Source organism: Gordionus sp. m RMFG-2023, chromosome 2 (genome assembly GCF_954871325.1).
Source record: "Gordionus sp. m RMFG-2023 chromosome 2, tfGorSpeb1-WG-v2, whole genome shotgun sequence".
Classification (NCBI taxonomy): domain Eukaryota; kingdom Metazoa; phylum Nematomorpha; class Gordioida; order Chordodea; family Parachordodidae; genus Gordionus; species Gordionus sp. m RMFG-2023.
The window spans coordinates 52,107,855-52,125,870 of NC_088776.1; the positions used below are offsets into that span (position 1 = coordinate 52,107,855).

Consider the following 18,016-nt stretch of genomic DNA (forward strand, 5'->3'; position numbering starts at 1 on the left):
TTGATTGTCTCCATAATCTTTCGTTTGATATTAGTCTCGGGTATAAAACGCCGTTAATTATCCTTAAAAACTAAAGTATTTTCAATTTTGAGATTATTACTATCACATAGATCAAGTAATTTTCTACTGTCATCTCCATTGGGCTGTGCAAGGGCTGCATTTCCAATGATGTTGTTTCTTTTATAGATCTCCTCCAAACCAATCCTGGTATTTAGATCACCCATCAAAATTATGTTATATCTTCTCTCCAGATCATCAAGAAAGAGTAATCTATCTCTCCCATTTGGGGGTGCGTAAATATTTATCAGTATTGTTGGCCTAAAATTTGTGTTGATGTATAATAGCCCATCAGGTGTAAACCTATTTATGTGGCTGTATATTTTCTTGTTTATCAAAAACCCAAAGCCTTACCTTTCTTCTCTCATAGAGAGGTAAATACACTCACCTTTAGAAGAGGAAGTCACAAATCGCAGACAGATTTTTCATCTTAAATGTTCACGGCTGGTTCAAAGATATAATGGCCATGACGAGTGTTAATTTATCTGATCATAAAATGATCAAAGCTAAAATCTTGGTAAGGAATATATGGGTAACCTCAATTGGACTGAATAACAACTCCAACCAACCTGTTAATACACTCAGAAGGCAAAATATTAATAATTTACAAATACCAGAGATCAGAGAACTCTTCGACCGTAGACTATGTGTGAAGGCAATAAATTTTGAAAGCATATCCCCGTCCAAAACAGTGGAAGAATGCTGGATGATCTTTAAAAATGACATTCACGAAGCAAGCAAGATTTTAGGAAGAAACAACCCTCTCGGGAGGAATGAATGGATATCCACTACAACTATGATAAAAATTGAGGAGCTCCGTTCAAGAGGTCACTTTGACAGGGAACTTTGGAAATCTATACAGAGATTACTAAGAAGTGACAGAAGAATCTTCACGGTCAGGAAAGCATACGAGATTGATGCAGATATGAGAGGAAATAGGCTTTTTGACGCTTACAGTAAACTTAAATATTTTTGCAAATCAAAAATTTTAAAAAACTTCCTTCCATTCGATTGGAAAATAATAGAGTTATAATTGACCAGGACGATCAGTTGGCGTTTTGGACAGATCATTACATGAAGATCTTCGAATCTAGGAAACCAACAAGTATACTATCTGAACCGCAAGCTACTCCCCAATCTACCTCCCAATTTTTACTAACTGAAATCTCTACTGCACTCAGAAAACTTAGAAATCATAAAGCTCCTGGCCCAGACAATATTACTGGTGAACATCTTAAAGCAACATCAAATGCTGTACCACGCTTCCTGCAAATTATCTTCATTAAAATTTGGCGATTATCTTTAATTCTACTGTGATTCCTATTCTATTATATGGCTGCGAAACATGGGAAATAAGCAAAGCTGATAACAGGAAATGTCAGACGTTTATCAACAAGTGTTTAAGGATAATTAACGGGGTTTTCTACCCTAGACTAATATCAAACGAAAGATTATGGAGACAATCAAAACATACTCCTTTTCACATTATACTAAAGAAAAAACGAATACATTTCTTAGCTCACATTCTGAGACATTCCAACGGTAATTTGGTCCACGATGCTTTAACTTGGCTCTTTACCTGCAAAGGAAAGTCATACAGTAGATACAAGACGTTATGGTCTAGACTAAATAACAATAAAAAAATCTATTAAAAAGTTTCTTAAGGTAAAATCTGGGTACCTAAGATGAAACCCCTATCCGTCACTTTACCCTTCCTCCCCCTCAACTACCTGAATTCCCATTAAACATTAACTTAAACTACAGATACAAATAGGACAGTAGGCATGGGTGTGGGCTGTCTTATTTGGCTCTTTCCCTCTTAATCAGCCCACAGACATTTAAACGATAACTCTCGGACTGTGCATACAAGTATGTGCGGCTTGCTCACTAACATGTAAAGGGCTTCTCATATTTTTCTTCCCCGATTACTTTAATAATCCAATTAGATGGAAATGAGAAAAACCTAGCGTAGCTCTGTTGTTCCTACAACGTTGAGAGGGCGAATGCGCTTTTTCACGTATCACTTAATATAATATAAAATAAATTTCGAATGTATTAACCTTCCCAGTTCTGTTCTTTCTTCTAATTTATATTTGTTACCTAACTATAAGTAGTGTCGGATCCCACCGCTGCCACCATGAAGTTTTCTAAGTTTACTAGTAATAGGTATAACAAATCTTGGTGATTTTATTCATCAAGACATAATTTAAAAAATATCAATTATCACTATCAAATACAATCATATAAGAAATTTTAAAATTTTATTTTATTTAATAATATTTTGAATGCAACTCTAGCAAAAAATATCTATAAGTACTTTTTCGAATTCAATTTATTAATATTATGTCACGTGAAAGAAATAATATAATTAAGTTAATATAATATAAAATAAATTTCGAATGTATTAACAGCTTTAAAAAAAATTGCCACAGGGTCGCAGACGGGGTTGAGCCGAAATTTTTTATATTTTGCAGGTCTCAAAAAATATAATAATTTTTTTTATAGAATATTACTAATTATATGTTTATAGCCATTAATGATTTAATTAAATTCAATACAAATAAATGCTAAATTTTTTTTAATGTTTGAAACTGAATACATTAATTCAAAATGCTACGAGTTCACGAAACTGGCCGTTACATTTTTTAAAGCTCGCGATCAAAATAAAAAAAAATTTTTTGGCAGAAAAATTACAATGACATTATATGGAAAAAGAACAAATATTTAAAGAGGGTTTGGGAGAGAAAGAATAATATAAAAAATTAGTATTTCATTTAAATCCTAATAGCAACTGAGGATTGCTGAGAGATATTCTCAATATTTAATTTTTTTATAAAGGACTATTTATTTCCTTTTTTACGATCACTCATTTTTGTACCCATTACTTGCTTATTTTAATATCTTCGTGATAATAAAAAAGCGCTGATTCTATAGTAACAGATAATCCTGAGGACCTACTCAATTACCCCATTGAATTTCTTAATTCTCAAATTACGAAAAAGATTGTTCATCTAACAATTCAGAATGCAACTTATAGCATTTTTAAATATCTTCGTGAAAATAAAAATATTTTACGAAATGTATTGTTCATTTAGCCATTTAGAGTGCAACTTATTGCATTTTTAAATATCTTCATGTCATACATCGAAGAGAATAACTATTTCGTAATTTGTTTATAATTTTATTATCAAAAGAAAAATTAAAATTTTATGAAACAAATTTCATCAACCCTACTCCCCTCCCCCATACTTTTCTCTCTCATTTCAAATTAGACGACCGCAGATTTCTCCCCCCTCACCTCAATTTCGTTCGCATCATGCGTTCCGCCCTCGAGTCAGAACACGTATCCCGCCATTTAAACGATTGGATAGATTTGGTATTCGGTTACAAGCAAAACGGTTACCAAGCATTTTTAGCCGATAATTTGTTTCACCCTCTGACCTACGAATCAAACAATACGGTTAAAAAACTTTTTCTAATCTTTCTAGGAAAAAAAAATACACATAAAATCGGGTACCTTTCTTTTAATTTTTGTGAATAATTGATAAAAAAATTTATGTCCCTCGCAAATATTAGAATCTTTCCTTCCTTTTATACCCTGATTGGCTGAAATTGATTATTTTACTGTTTTTTCTCTCCCCACTTTTTTCGTAATTTTAAAGAGAAGGCAATGAAAAACTGACCCACGAGGAAAAAAATCTAAAAAATGATATATATATATATATATAAGTTTCATATAAACTATAATAGTTAAACATTTCTCTATTTAAGAAGTTACTGGCATTTTCTTTGAATTATATATATATGTGTGTGTGTTAATATAATTTTTAAAATATTTTGATGTAAACATTTTCGTTCTAAGGGAGGTTTAAATTTTTAACTCCCTCCCCCTTCTTATACGACCCTGTAGTGTGTATTTTTTAAAATTATTATTTTAATTTAATGTTATTAATTTTAAATAAGTACAAAATGTTGTAATTTTATCTTGAAAATTGCATGTGGCTAACACTAACTTTTTTTCTAAGAAAAGAGAAATAACATTTTTAAAAATATTTATTGGTTTTTTATATTCGAAGAAAATGGATAAACGAGATGCCTTGATATAATTTATCCAATCATAAATCATATTCTAAGAAAATGGAAATTAAACACCTATATAATGTATGATAGATAATTAAGCAAATATATTTTGTTTTATTTCGATGTTTAACTTGAGTTTATATAAATAAATTTTCTATTTTATGACTATAGAACATCTCACTGAACATCTTAAATCACTGCGAACCAGACAATTTTTGGCAGGCATACGGTGAAAACGAGATACATAAACGTCAATCAGAGACTCAAATATTAGAATTTGGTCAAACGCCTAAGCAAATATTTCTCTGCGCTCCCCACCCCCAAAAACAGGTTGTTGCGAATGTTGACAGGCACGGAGCGGCGTTAAATCTTAAATGTATTCCTCTAGTTGCTTTTCTATATGTATATTTTAAAAAAATTTATTTACCAATAATTAGTTTTGATAAATAGTTAAAATAATAAATAGTTGTGAATTTTTAATACTGAAAAAAACAATTAAACTTTACAAAATCACAAAAAGAAAACAAGCAGTTGTCAAAATAATTTGCTTATTTTTTTTTATAAAGAGACAAATTAATTTATTGAAAATATTTTGCTCCCGAAAAGCTCTTCAAATGTCGTATGTTCTCAATGATAATACTGGCAATCGAACCATTTTGCTTCTACCCAATAACCAAACTTCATCGCGTCCGTTATTCAGGATCGATAAATTCAATAAACCCGTAAAATTTATTATGACCGAAAATGTTGTTGATGAACATAAGGAAAAATCTGTCAGTTATAATGACTATGATCCAGAACATACTATTGGTACAATAAAATAATAAAATTGGTTTACGTTTTTATAATATACTACTCATGTAAGTTAAACTAGTTTGAGATGCACAAATCGCAAAAAATAGTTGTTCTAATTACTTATTTTAAAATATTTAAACAGCGTTACTTCCTTACTTCCATCCCCATCTTTTATTATATATAGATATATATATAATTAATCTAATGTCTATTAAATTACTTGTATATTTTATTTATTTTCAAGCTAATACTGCCCATCAAAACTGCCAAATTCATTGTACTTTGTCCGTTTTTGGTGAAACGCTGCACACGATTATATCCCTATCTCCTTCTCTATTTTATTTCCTCGAAATATACGTAGATCGAGTGATAAATCAGATAATTCTTTTGGACGATTTGAATTCTCATGCCATGATTGTCCAATCAGAAGCCAAGAAAAAGAGGGCAATCACTTGTTCCGTCGCCGATTTTTTAATGGTAGAGCAATATCGACCAATCACGACATCTCAGAAAAATTATAAGGGACCAATCTTATCTGATAATTACTTGGACTATACGGAGGTGATCATAGGCAGAGGATATTCAGATGGTAGCTTTGAAGTTCAAGAAACAACTTTAAATGGTTTTTACTAAGGATTTATAAATAATTAGCATTTTTTTAGTGACCAAATATCTTAAACGTTTAAACGTTTTAAAATATAGTTGCACAATTATACAGTTGTACTAAAAATGCTAATAAATTTTATAAGTTTAAATTTCTTCCTGATAATTAATTTAGGGCGCTTTGTAATCACTTTAAATTATAAATATATATATAAGCTTCCCACCATTCCAGAATTTTTACGCAGGAAATGGCCCATGAACCTGGAAGCGATATAACCTGCATGAGACTCTGTCACATACCTTCACATAATGATATTCTTAGCAAAATGTATTTTAACCTTTATATCTTATCTAAGAGTTTCATTATTACAGAGAGATAAATTATAACTATAATTGTAGAGAGAGAGAGAAAATGTTATATTTTAAAATTATAACTATAATTATATTATATAAAATATTTGCAAAGTAATTGCAAAAACAAATTTTATTTGTTAACTTAAGTTAGCTTTATATATATATTTTTTTTAAATTAGCGACAAAGGCTCTCTTCTTGCCATCAATGATCTTGGCGATAAAGCTGTTTATTTGATAACAGCTTCATCCGACTACAGGATCAAATTTTGGCTCAGAACTTTTAGAAAGGACCACGCGCAACATTTAACCTACAAAATCGTCAACGAGATTGACACGGAAAGACTACCCCTCGCCTTCGATATCACTTTCGTTCCTCCTCCTTCTGCCCCGAACCTAGAAAGGAAGCAAAAAATAGAAAATATCAAGGGTTCTTCACAAAATGGAAATGAGGATTGGGGAATCTTTAATAATTTTTCAATTAAATCCGACAACGGAAAATTGTGGGATATAGGATGTATCGATAAATATTGCCTATTGTATCGAACAGGAGCTGATACACCTTATTCTGAAGATTATGAATACGAAACAGGGATATTTGGTTGTTGGGATATTCTCGTGTGCAATTTCGCTAAATTAATCACAGATGTCAAATCCCATGATAAAAGCACAAAAATTCTTTTCTCGCCGATTTTAGGTGATAATAATACGCTACCAGTTTTTAACCTTTCTAAGCACCGCCGTATTACCCGTATCCTTTTGTTATCCTGTTTAATTGGGCAATCGATAAATATTTTATCCGTTGGTGGTGTTAATAAAATTGATGTCCGTCGACTAGTCGATAATTCCACTAGTATAAAGGATCCTGAAGACGAAATTTCTATTGTCCGAACTGTCGTAGTCGAGCTGTACCATACAAAGGGTAAATATTCAGAATTCTATTTTAATTTTACTCATCTATGAAAAATTGTTTAATATTTATTTTAAAAACATTACTAAAACTCAGAGTCTGCAACCTGAACTAATAGGTTCGGTTCTTTTTTTAAATGTGGTTTTGGTTCTAACAAATTTTAAAAAACGGGGTTTGGTTCCGGCTCTGAAATTTTACGCGGATTTTATTTCCGGTTCCAGATTTTTCAAACCCAATCTAAATGTCATTTTTTATGCCCACCGTATTTTATTAAAGTTTCTAATCTCCCTCTCCCACTTTTTTAAGCAGAATAATATTCTTAGACTATATATGAGTTTAAATGAAAATGTTTCGTAAAAAGTACCGGGTATTTTAACTAGATAATTTTGGGTTTGATTTAAAGTTCACTCCTCATTCAAAAATTAATATTTATGTTTATATAATATTATCTAAAAAAGATTCCGATAATTCTACCTTGTATCTCGACGTAGAGGACATTTCGATACAAAAGTATCGAATTGTGTCTCACAATGTTTTCACCATATCTTCGTCTGACCATTTAACTAACCCCGCTTCTTACGAATACAATTTCAATGTGTGAGTTTTTATATTTTAAAATAAAAATATTCTGTATTTTTTTAAAAAATAAGACTTTGAAAAACAATATCATACTGAAAAAAGATAGAAAACGATTAAATGTTTTCTATTTTCTTTTATTGTGTAATTAAGAATATTTTTATCGATGTTCGGTCTAAAAAGTGTTTAAATTTATTTCAAATTATTTAGGCATAATGGTATATGATACTAACCTATTTAAATGCGTTTCAATAAAAAATCAGCTGATGGCACGCAATTTTGGTTTCACTATATAAATAATTTTAAATTTTGTGAAAACTTTTTATACAAAAAAAATCCGTCTTTTATTTATTTATAAAAATCTTATATGGAAAGCCAAAATGGCCTATTACTAGCTGATTTGAATTTAACGACGCTTTAAATTGTATTTTTTAATGAATGAATCGTTAGTGTAAGTACCTATAAATAATATACGCATAATAATTTTATTTTAGGTTGAAAGCATACAAAAATTTGGTTTTCTTAGGTACACATTGTGGTAAAATTTTATGCATCAACGCGTTTAATCCCATTCAATGCCATATTTTTCCCGTATCTAAAAGTAATCATAATTAGTTTTTAAAAAGAATAATTACCTTATTCAAATGATCTAAATCATCCCTTCATTTTTATGATTTTTTTTCCATTAAACAAAATTGAGTTAGGGCAGGGAACCCGAAGCGAGCCGAACCATTATACCAGAACAAACCTTTATTTCATGGACCGTAACCGAAAATTTATGCCAAATCGCGTAAAGGAATAAAAAAAACTGTTTTGTTTTATATAAATGATAACTTTGACCATAATATATGATAAATTACACTTTGCTCAACTAGTATATTGAGCATTATCTTAATATAATCATTTGTGTTTTTAATTTAAATTTTTTAATATAAATAAATATTATAAAACCTGAAAACCTATATTATTTTTTTAAACCTTAACCGAACCAGGACCTTTACATTTTTTCTGCATAAAGACTCGGGTCAAAAATCCTCAGAGAGTTATATAAATCCCTCTATTGGAGCTGACTCTAATTGGCTTAGCCAATTTTTGACCGAAAACTATAGGCTCCTCCTCCAGATTTAACCCGGAAAACGATTAATTCTCTGAGGAAGATTTATCTGATTTGTTTATTTGTTTTAAAGCTCGCACCTTGAGGAAAAGCTGAATTAGATCTCTATTTTTTACCAATGGCCTTCCTTCATTTAAAATTCGCTCTGCTGTTTAACTAATGAATTAATCAAATATGAGGACGAATAAATGTATTTTAAATATGTTTTTATAAAAATAAATAGATTCCATAATGTCCTTAGATGTTATTTTGAATGATCATTCAAGATCGCTCAATCTTCTTATAATAGATGATAGATTAAGTTTTTATCACACAGAACTACGCTTGATTTGAAGAGGAAAATAGAAAACGAAATTCCAATCCCCCCATTTTTTTAATATTAGGAATCCAATTTTAAAATGGTTTAAAAAATAATATGAATTAATTAGATTTATTATTCAGATTCTATATATAATTTATAAATCGAACACCTACATTTTTAGAAGATTATATTGAATTCCCTGTTTTATAGATATATTTTTAAATATTTTTTTTGATAAGTTACTTAGCTTCGAAAAGGCCAACTTGATTGGCCTCATTGTAGAATATTCTTTTTATAAATATGATTTTTTTAATGAATTATTTAAAACGGGTTATTTATATGAATAAATTATTTTTATTTTATAATGTTAAATTAAATAACTTTCAAATAATTATGTTAATTTTATATCATTATTGTATTTGTAATGTAATATAGTATAATATAGATCTATAATATATATTTTTTATGCAATAACTTCATTGGCTAGCACAGAAATAATGTTGAATAATTCACACTTCTCTTGGAAAATTATAATTTTTATAAATGAAATTAGCTCCAATACTCTTAGCTTTATAACCTTTCTACTCCGGTGAAAAAAATTACTTAGATGTTCTAGTGGGGTTTAATAAACTCAATTTAAAATGTTTATATCCCTATTTCCAATTCACTATTTTTATTATATATTTTGATATAAGATACAAGTAACCTTAAACTTTTTAAAATATTTATTTTTTTAAAAAATATTATGCTTAGAATAAAAAAATGGATATTAAAACCAAGTCGAATGTTTTCGATTATGTACATCTCGATATTGTGTATTGCTTACCTTCATGAAGTTATCCACTTAATAAATTTTATAAAATAAATTTTTTTTTCATCAAAATAAAAATTTTTTAAATAAAATTCTTATCTTAACTAAGGTTTTAAAAAACATAAATAAATAAATACTCTTTTAGGGTTTGACAGATCTAAGGCCGTCACAAAAGGTTTATATTTTAATTGATAGACTTTTGGATCTATAATTAACTACTGAAGATTTTATATCTTTATGAATTACCATTTAAACTATTATTAATTAATAATAACACGCTTGGAGTTCTATATAGAGCTCGCTTGAGTATTGAAGGATTAGGTATTAGTAGTAGTATTATAAACAATTCAATTAACTGCACCTTGAATAACCATATATAAAAATAGTTTTAAGCACCTGAGACCTGATTTAATCTAAATTATACTTATATAATATATTGTATACCAAAACATCAAACCAAACCTTTGGATGAAATCTATATATTTTAATGCTTTAAATTTAAAATATTTGGTTTTTTATTATTTCATGATTTTCATAAAATATCTAAACACGTCTATGAATTAACATTTTAAACATAAAAGGCTGTTACAAGCATGGACTGAGGAGTAGCGAGTCAAAACTTTGGATTTTTTTTACTAAAACCAACTTTCTCGAACAACTGATAATAAGCGTGATTGACGCAACGATGCGAAATTTTTCGCTACCTAATTCACATAATCAAGCCAATAATGGATATAATTTATAAATACTGAGCGAAATAATGAAATGGTGTGAAAGACATATGTTGCGATGTGATGATTGATGAATTAGTTGGGATTTGCTAGCGATTAATATCGCTTACTAAAAATGCAATGTAACTGGCGGTATATGGGATATTAACTTTATGTTACTTTGGCACCAAAAAGAGGCACTAGTCTAAAAAAAACAGTATTTTATTAGCAATCAAAATTAAAAAACATTAACATATTAATTACTTTACTTATTAGAAAAAGTTTTACATTTATTTTACCTAATTAAATTTTTGTTTATTTTTTTACTTTTTAATTCAAATTGCGATTAAATTTTTGGCTAATCTTATCTTATCTTATCTAGCACGTTGGTCATAGGCCTGCCTAAAGAGCGAATGTGAATTTTAATAAGGCCCACCCTTCATAAAATTATGCCGATTATTTTTTCAAGGATACCAACAAACCTTGTACCCAGTTGTAGTTTAACTAAATGAGTGGAACTTACCCTTTCCGATATTGTAATAGTGAGATTTAGTAATTATTATTATAAAGAAATATAAATCTTATCTGTTTTTGAGTCTTGAATAACTATATTCATGATAAAGAGTGAGTTAAGAATATTTGAATCCATAGACATCAAAATTCCATTTCATTTGTTAAGTCATATTCTTCCAAAAAATGAACCGGAAAATCTTCGCCATTTAAAGAATTAAAGCAAAAATAAAGAGCGGCGAAAAAACTAATAAAAAAGTGAATCTCTAGATATTATAAACGGAAAAGCTGTGTCTCAGTTCGTCATTTTTTCTTTTTAAAATTATTAATCTGAATATTTTTTGGGGGGATTTAAGAAATTGGGATAAGTGCATCTCACATTATGTCGTAATCTATTATTTAAAGAGTTAGGATGCAGCGATAAATAAACTATTTTTATTTTATGAAATTTGGGGTAAGTTTTATAAATTTACTTATTTTGATAATAAAATTTTTGCTGAATAATAAAAGATTGTTCTTTTCAAATCCATTACTATTATCATAACAGACCGAAATCTTTTTGTAGTAGTTTGTCCACCGTCATCGGGAGGATTGCTTCCAAATATTCTTTCAATTTGGTCAAATATTCTTTGCAAGAATAATGATTTCAAATTGCCAATTTTCTTATTTTTTTAATGAATCTTCGCATTAGAATTAGGTTGGTTATGCCATCTTCACATGATTATCTTCATAAAACTATGTTTTAAGATTATATTTATTCTTATTTAATTTTTATTTTTTAAATCAAATTAGAAAAAATCATGGCCTTGTTTCTTCTCCATATTCCTTATTTTCTAAAATTATAATATACCATATCCAATATAAATTAATCAAGCCTATTTTTTAATCACGTGATTTATCTTATACGATTTTTCCCATAATGAAATTATTTAACATAATATAAATTAAGGGTTGTTTTAAATGATTGTTATGAACTAAGTAGTGAAGGGTAGGTCCCAACCAGACCACGGTCCTCTGAATAAGACCGGTCCATCATATGGCTCGGTCTAATGCCGATAGGACCGGACCGTTGATCTTAACTAAAGGCTAATTAGGACTGATTCAGACCGTTATTCAAATCTAGTTTGTCCAGTTATTATATCTGCCAAAATCGTTCACTTATTTGGCCGACAAAGCGTTTTAACTTGATTTGGTTTCTAGATTTTTTTTTTCGGATTATGCAAGCTGGCCTTCACTAAACATTTTAATTGATACATCTGCTCAGAAAAAATAACATTATTAATTTTACTCAAAAGCTAGCCACTCTTTAGCAGCTTTGGTAAATACATTATATCAAAGTTCGTCAAAAAATTATAATGAGGCAATTTTTTTATAAAAGCATATTTTAATATTAATGATAATTTGAATAAATAATTTCACCTTATATATAAGTTTAACCAATTAAATTAAATTGCTTATTATAGTCTATTATTTAAAAAAAATGTATCCATACTTGGTAATAAATTTGAGAAATAATTGAGCAATATAGCATGATATTAAATTTAGATGCTAATTATATTGAATAACAAACTTCTCTTGTACTAACAAAAAAATGAATGTCAGGAAATACTAAAAAATATTTTATACCGTTTTAGTGCTAATTAACCAAACGGTACATTCTTTATATTTTTTTATATATATTATTTATTAATAATACATTTGTTAAAAAGTAATAATATATCCATAGTAGATTTATAAAAAAAATTCAAACAAGGAGCAAAGAAATTGTAAACTCAATTATGGAAACGTGTTTATCACAGAAATTATAGCTGAGAACAATTTTTTTTCAAACTTTTATGGAATAATAATTTATATATATAAAAAACCTTATTGTTACTAATTTCTATTGAACGTCACAAGTTCGAACCAATCTTAAGAACAGTCTGGGTTTGCAGTAGGTCTTAGGTCTAGACCGTTAAAATTTACAAATGCTAAATATTATAAATTCAAACAAGGAGCAAAGAAATTGTAAACTTAATTATGGAAACGTGTTTATCACAGAAATTATAGCTAATTTTTTTTCAAACTTTTATGGAATAATAATTTATATATACAAAAAACCTTATTGTTACTAATTTCTATTGAACGTCACAAGTTCGAACCAATCTTAAGAACAGTCTGGGTTTGCAGTAGGTCTTAGGTCCAGACCGTTAAAAATACGAATATTTTTATTTAAAATAAATTAAATTTAAATAGTATATAATGGTACTGGTAGAGCTGGAGGAAAAAAATGCAATTTTTAAAAAAAAAAATAAGAAAGTCAATATTAACAATAAAAAGTTAATTTCTTACCCATTTTTATTAAATTTTTAATATTAAAGTGAATTTTTAAATAAAAACAAAAAATAGTAAATATTATAAATAAAAACAAAATAAAAAATTAAAGTCGAGATATTTGTTTTGTCTGGTCTAAATGGAGGTTTTGTAAAACTTTAATAAAATCGATCCGAATTTTTGATATCTGTTTTTGGCTAGATCTTTTATTTTACTACTAATTCCGATTTAATAAATCACGTAAAACAGAATGTTTCTACTAATCAACATTAGATGATGTAACTTAATTCTTTTCTGTGCCATTTTAGTAATTAGAAAAGGGAGGGTATATAGGAGTTGAGTCAGTCTCTATGAAGTTTATAAAAGATATAGCATAAAGTGCTGAATTAGTAATCAAGTGTTGACTTTTGTTCCAAACTACTAGTCTATCTTTGGAAAGAAATATGAATTTTTTAATTAATTAGTATTTAGAGGCTTTAGATACCTAAATGTGAGATGGGTAGGGGACTTCATAATTGAATTACATTTTATAGCCCCTAACCAAAAAAAATTTTAAGTTTTTTTACAGATTAGTTCGTCCAATTTTTTCTTAAATGAGACGAACGAACTGCAGTGTGGGCTTTTTATGGTTAAAAGGAACTCAATAGTGTGAAATAGTGATAACAGGTAATTGAATGATGACGCTGCTTAGACTTTTAATTATAGCAATAGTCTTAGGGATAGTTGGTGGAACTGGAAAAAAAAGATAATTATGGGGATTTCAACAAATAAGCCATGGTTTACAAAATGCTGTAATTAAAAGGGAGAAAAATGATAATAAATATTTATGATTGAAATAGAGAGATTTACAGGTTTATAAAAATATGGGTTTTCCACTATACTGGATGTAAAGATATGTAAAAAAATTTTAAGAAGGGCAAGAGTTTCGTGATAAAATACGATATTTACAGGCTAAGATAATGGGAAAATTCTGAATAAGTAATCATTTAAATAACTTAACAATGAAATATTTTTTTAAAAATAGATTTAAATACAAAGTGAGTGAAAGGGCACGACAAAAAAGTCGGAGAAATAAAATAGATACCATAAGGTTGTAAGCCAAAGTAATTCTTCATACAGACGATATATAAATTAAATAATTTTAATAAAAGATTATAAATGCAAGCTGCAGAAAGTTTGTTAAAAATTGCTCACATTCTTATTTTATAGGAAAAGTAAACTTGGGGATGATCCCATAATATTAAATGTTTTATTTCATAAATAAAATGTGTGCTCTATGATATTTTTTTGTATCTTAGCTGTTGATATATTAACCTTACAATTCTCTTTTTTCTTTGTCTTTCTATATGCCCGGAAATGGATGAATAAGACAGAGAAGCAATAATTATAGGTTAGATCTTAAAGCAAAAAGTGTTATTGTCATGAGAGTTCACTACTAATAAATATAATCAATTTGAATTTAGAGAGGGAAAATGATTGAAATCGATTTTCATTCAAGCAAATGTTCATGAAGAAATTTGGAGAAATATAAAATATTTTACATTTGGTTCTAAAGCGTATGACTGGATGGGAGATAACTGAATATCTATTATTCGACGAAATAGGGAAAATAGACGAGTATTATATTTGGGGAAGGGGAAATCGGAAAATACTCTATTTAGAAATAAATGTCCAGGGTATATGAAATAATAACAATATAAGAATTTACGAATGCCTTAGATTTGAATATCAGGGGAAGTGGTGAAATGATGAGTGCAACCGAAATGAGTGTGCTGAGAGAGATGCTGGAAATCATATTAACAATGAGTTCTTGAAATTTTTTGTCTCCGCTATAAAAAAAAAAGAGATAGGGAAACTAGTTAGAATATGGTAACGTTGAAAAAGGCCCATGCTAAAAACGAGGATAAAAGGGAAAAAAAATTGCACGATTTTATTGATAAGTATCTAGAGTTACTCTAAACAGAAAGTAGCTGAAAAGTGGTATTATCTTGAAATTAGGGATTTCCAGTCATTCTTAAATAATGAGAATATAACTTATTATAATTTATCATTTTTCCATTTCAAATTTAGTATATCTTCTCAATTGCCCAGAAGAAGCTACTTATGCCACAAAATTATAATTAATGAATATGTGAAAAAATTAGATGTTATGAAATAAATTAAAATTATATCATGATTTATTAAATTTTTCTTATTCTAATTATAAACCCTCTTTCATGAATCTAAAATTATTCAAGAAAAAATTAATATAAAAAGTTAAATATTAAAACGAAACTATAAAATAAATAATAAACATAAAAGAAATAATTAATTATTCAATATTAATGAATAAATAAAGTATCTTAGTAATAGAATAATTATTTGATAGACATAATTTTGACTAGTTAGGTAAATTTATATTTATTTTAAATTATTAAAACTGATATAAAAAATCTGCAAATAATCCGTATTTTTATAAAGGTCTTTTTTTGCTAATGGAACAAGATATTATAAATTTCGTTGTAAAAACGAGTATTTTATCACTAATTCTGATGATGATATTGACTGGAAACGGTTTTATAATCGCATTTTATTTAAAATCAAAAGTCAACATTTTTAAAAAGAATGTAAGATTTATCATAATATTTTCCCTATCGATTGTGGACTTTTTGTATGGATTACTAGTCATATTATTTGATATACTACTCAAAATATTTACCTTCTTTAATAAACATGTTAACCAAAAACTACTGAATGCATTAAAATATGATAAGATTGGTATTAATGCGGTATCATGCCATTTTATATTGGTTCCCTTGGCTATGTGCAGGGCTCGAGCGATCATGGATGTTCAGTTAGTTAGCACGGGTATATGGCACTTGGCCTTTTTAGCCTTCGATCAATATTTGGCCTTAAGATTTCCCTTATTCTACAAATTTTTCGCATCTAACAAAGGACCTTCCTCCAAAGGATCCTTAACATATATAGGTGTAATAGCCACAACATGGTTAATCAGTATGACATTCTCCATTTTTTATATACTAAGATTTCCAAATTCCGTGGTGTCAAACACATTCTCCAACTACACTGATCTATGTCATGAAAGTTACGAAGGTATATTTAGTCTTCATTATAATGACAACATAAGTAGGAAATCAGGGTTCAATAGGAATTACACGCATATATTTAATCGATATTCTTATTCAACCACTTTCAACGCATCTCCTTTTTATTTACATGGAAAAGGTGGATACAACTATTATCAAAATATAACTGAGTACGATATGATAGAAATTTTGGCTATACAAGACATGAATCAGTGTTTATTTAATCCAAATTTAATCATGGGCATAGTTGGCCCGGTTGTTTCATTCTTCGTTCCTTTAATGATGATGCTATATTTCTTCGTAAATATCATAGTCATGCTGAGGCACAAAATTCAAAGCACATTAAAATATAGCCAGACCTTACCAAATGGAGGAAAGGGATATTCAAAACTGGTTAACAAAAAAAATTTTTTAAATAAAATAACAACTCTAATACACAAATTGTGTCTTGCATTTGCAAACATTCTTGTAATTGGACTATCCAAAAAGGATATAATAGTAAATGGAGATCATAGTTTTCCAAAACCATCATACACATTAAATAATAATTTTATAGAAAAAATGGTTATATCTTCAACTGACAATGTCATTTTTGCTGTAACTCAGTTTAAGCCAAACATTTTGAAATCCCAAAATTTACTGGTAGAACGTAAAGCTATTTACTATATACTAACCATATTGATCCTATTTATGATATGTTGGATACCATATTTTATATATTTCTTTTTACTTTCATTTTTTCGATTCGAGAGTCCATATTGGTTGTTTGACCTATTAACTTGGCTAGGATACATGAATTCTGCTATCAACCCAATACTCTACTTTTTTATGCATAAAGAGTTTAAGGCAAAAGGACTTAAAAAAACACCCAGAAAATAATAATTTTTTCAATTTAAATATTTCGGTGAATACTTTAAATTTTATATTTCATTACTTTATGATCTATCTATATCATTCGAATTTCGTTTTAATGAATTTCCAGTTACTAGTAAAAATTACCTAAAGATGTCCATAATTTTTTATATTTTATAAATGGTGTTTAAGACTTCAATATAACCGAGTTTAAGAACAAATAGTTAAATAAAGATTTTATCCAAACAAATTTTATCTATCTTTTGATATTTCCATAATACAGTAAAAAGAATTGGCGCTCTTCTAGCGAAATTTCATTGCTCCAGCTATATTAGTATAGTTTTATGGATTCATAGATTGTTAGATCGACAATTGTTTATAATAAAAAATTGCTAAATTAGAATATTCATTCATTATTAGAAGTTAGAACACATCTTAACTAATAGAAAATAATATTTTGAAAAATTAAAGGGCTTCAACTTCATTTAATTTTCATCATGGGCTAGGACTCTACAAATACCGGTTTTTCGGGTTATTAATATTTTTATGTATGACATCACCATTCATGTATTAAATCAAAAGATGCCTTCTTGTATTTATTGAATTTCAAAGTCTTAGACATAACTTATGTATGGGAGAAATTTTTTAAAGGAAAGGATTCTTTATAATGACATTGTTTTCATTTTTTAGTAAAATGGAAGTGCAAAGTGGAAGGGGGATTATTATTATTTATAAACCTATAAATTTGTAATGAGGGGAAATTCCACCTTATCCCTTAAACTATGCCTATAAATAACTTATACCATTATAATGTAGATAAATAAAATAAAAAAGTTATATTATCAATATATATAATAATAATTTATCACAGTAAACTTAACTTTAAAATGCGGGCCTTATTCCTATCATCTTAAAATATAATGGGTATGAGTATAATCTTAGTGAAT

The 18,016-nt window shown here is 28.1% G+C and overlaps 2 protein-coding genes across 6 annotated transcripts in view; both read left to right on the forward strand.

The window, feature by feature from the left end:
• LOC135923585 (uncharacterized) overlaps positions 1-9,433 on the forward strand; it is a 32,864-nt gene extending 23,431 nt beyond the window's left edge. For all 5 annotated transcript variants that reach the window (XM_065458414.1, XM_065458415.1, XM_065458417.1 and 2 more), the window contains 9 exons: positions 3,330-3,517; positions 4,309-4,513; positions 4,744-4,947; positions 5,177-5,554; positions 5,752-5,863; positions 6,069-6,808; positions 7,255-7,393; positions 7,867-7,973; positions 8,710-9,433. In XM_065458414.1, the coding sequence (XP_065314486.1) occupies positions 3,330-3,517; positions 4,309-4,513; positions 4,744-4,947; positions 5,177-5,554; positions 5,752-5,863; positions 6,069-6,808; positions 7,255-7,393; positions 7,867-7,973; positions 8,710-8,819 (2,183 nt within the window). In that variant the 3' untranslated portion in view covers positions 8,820-9,433. The remainder of the gene's footprint in view (positions 1-3,329; positions 3,518-4,308; positions 4,514-4,743; positions 4,948-5,176; positions 5,555-5,751; positions 5,864-6,068; positions 6,809-7,254; positions 7,394-7,866; positions 7,974-8,709) is intronic.
• Positions 9,434-15,953: 6,520 nt separating this feature from the next.
• On the forward strand, positions 15,954-17,096 carry LOC135924441 (D(2) dopamine receptor-like). The gene has a single exon (XM_065459497.1). It carries the CDS (start codon positions 15,954-15,956, stop codon positions 17,094-17,096), a length of 1,143 nt encoding a protein of 380 aa, XP_065315569.1.
• Positions 17,097-18,016: the final 920 nt, after the last annotated feature.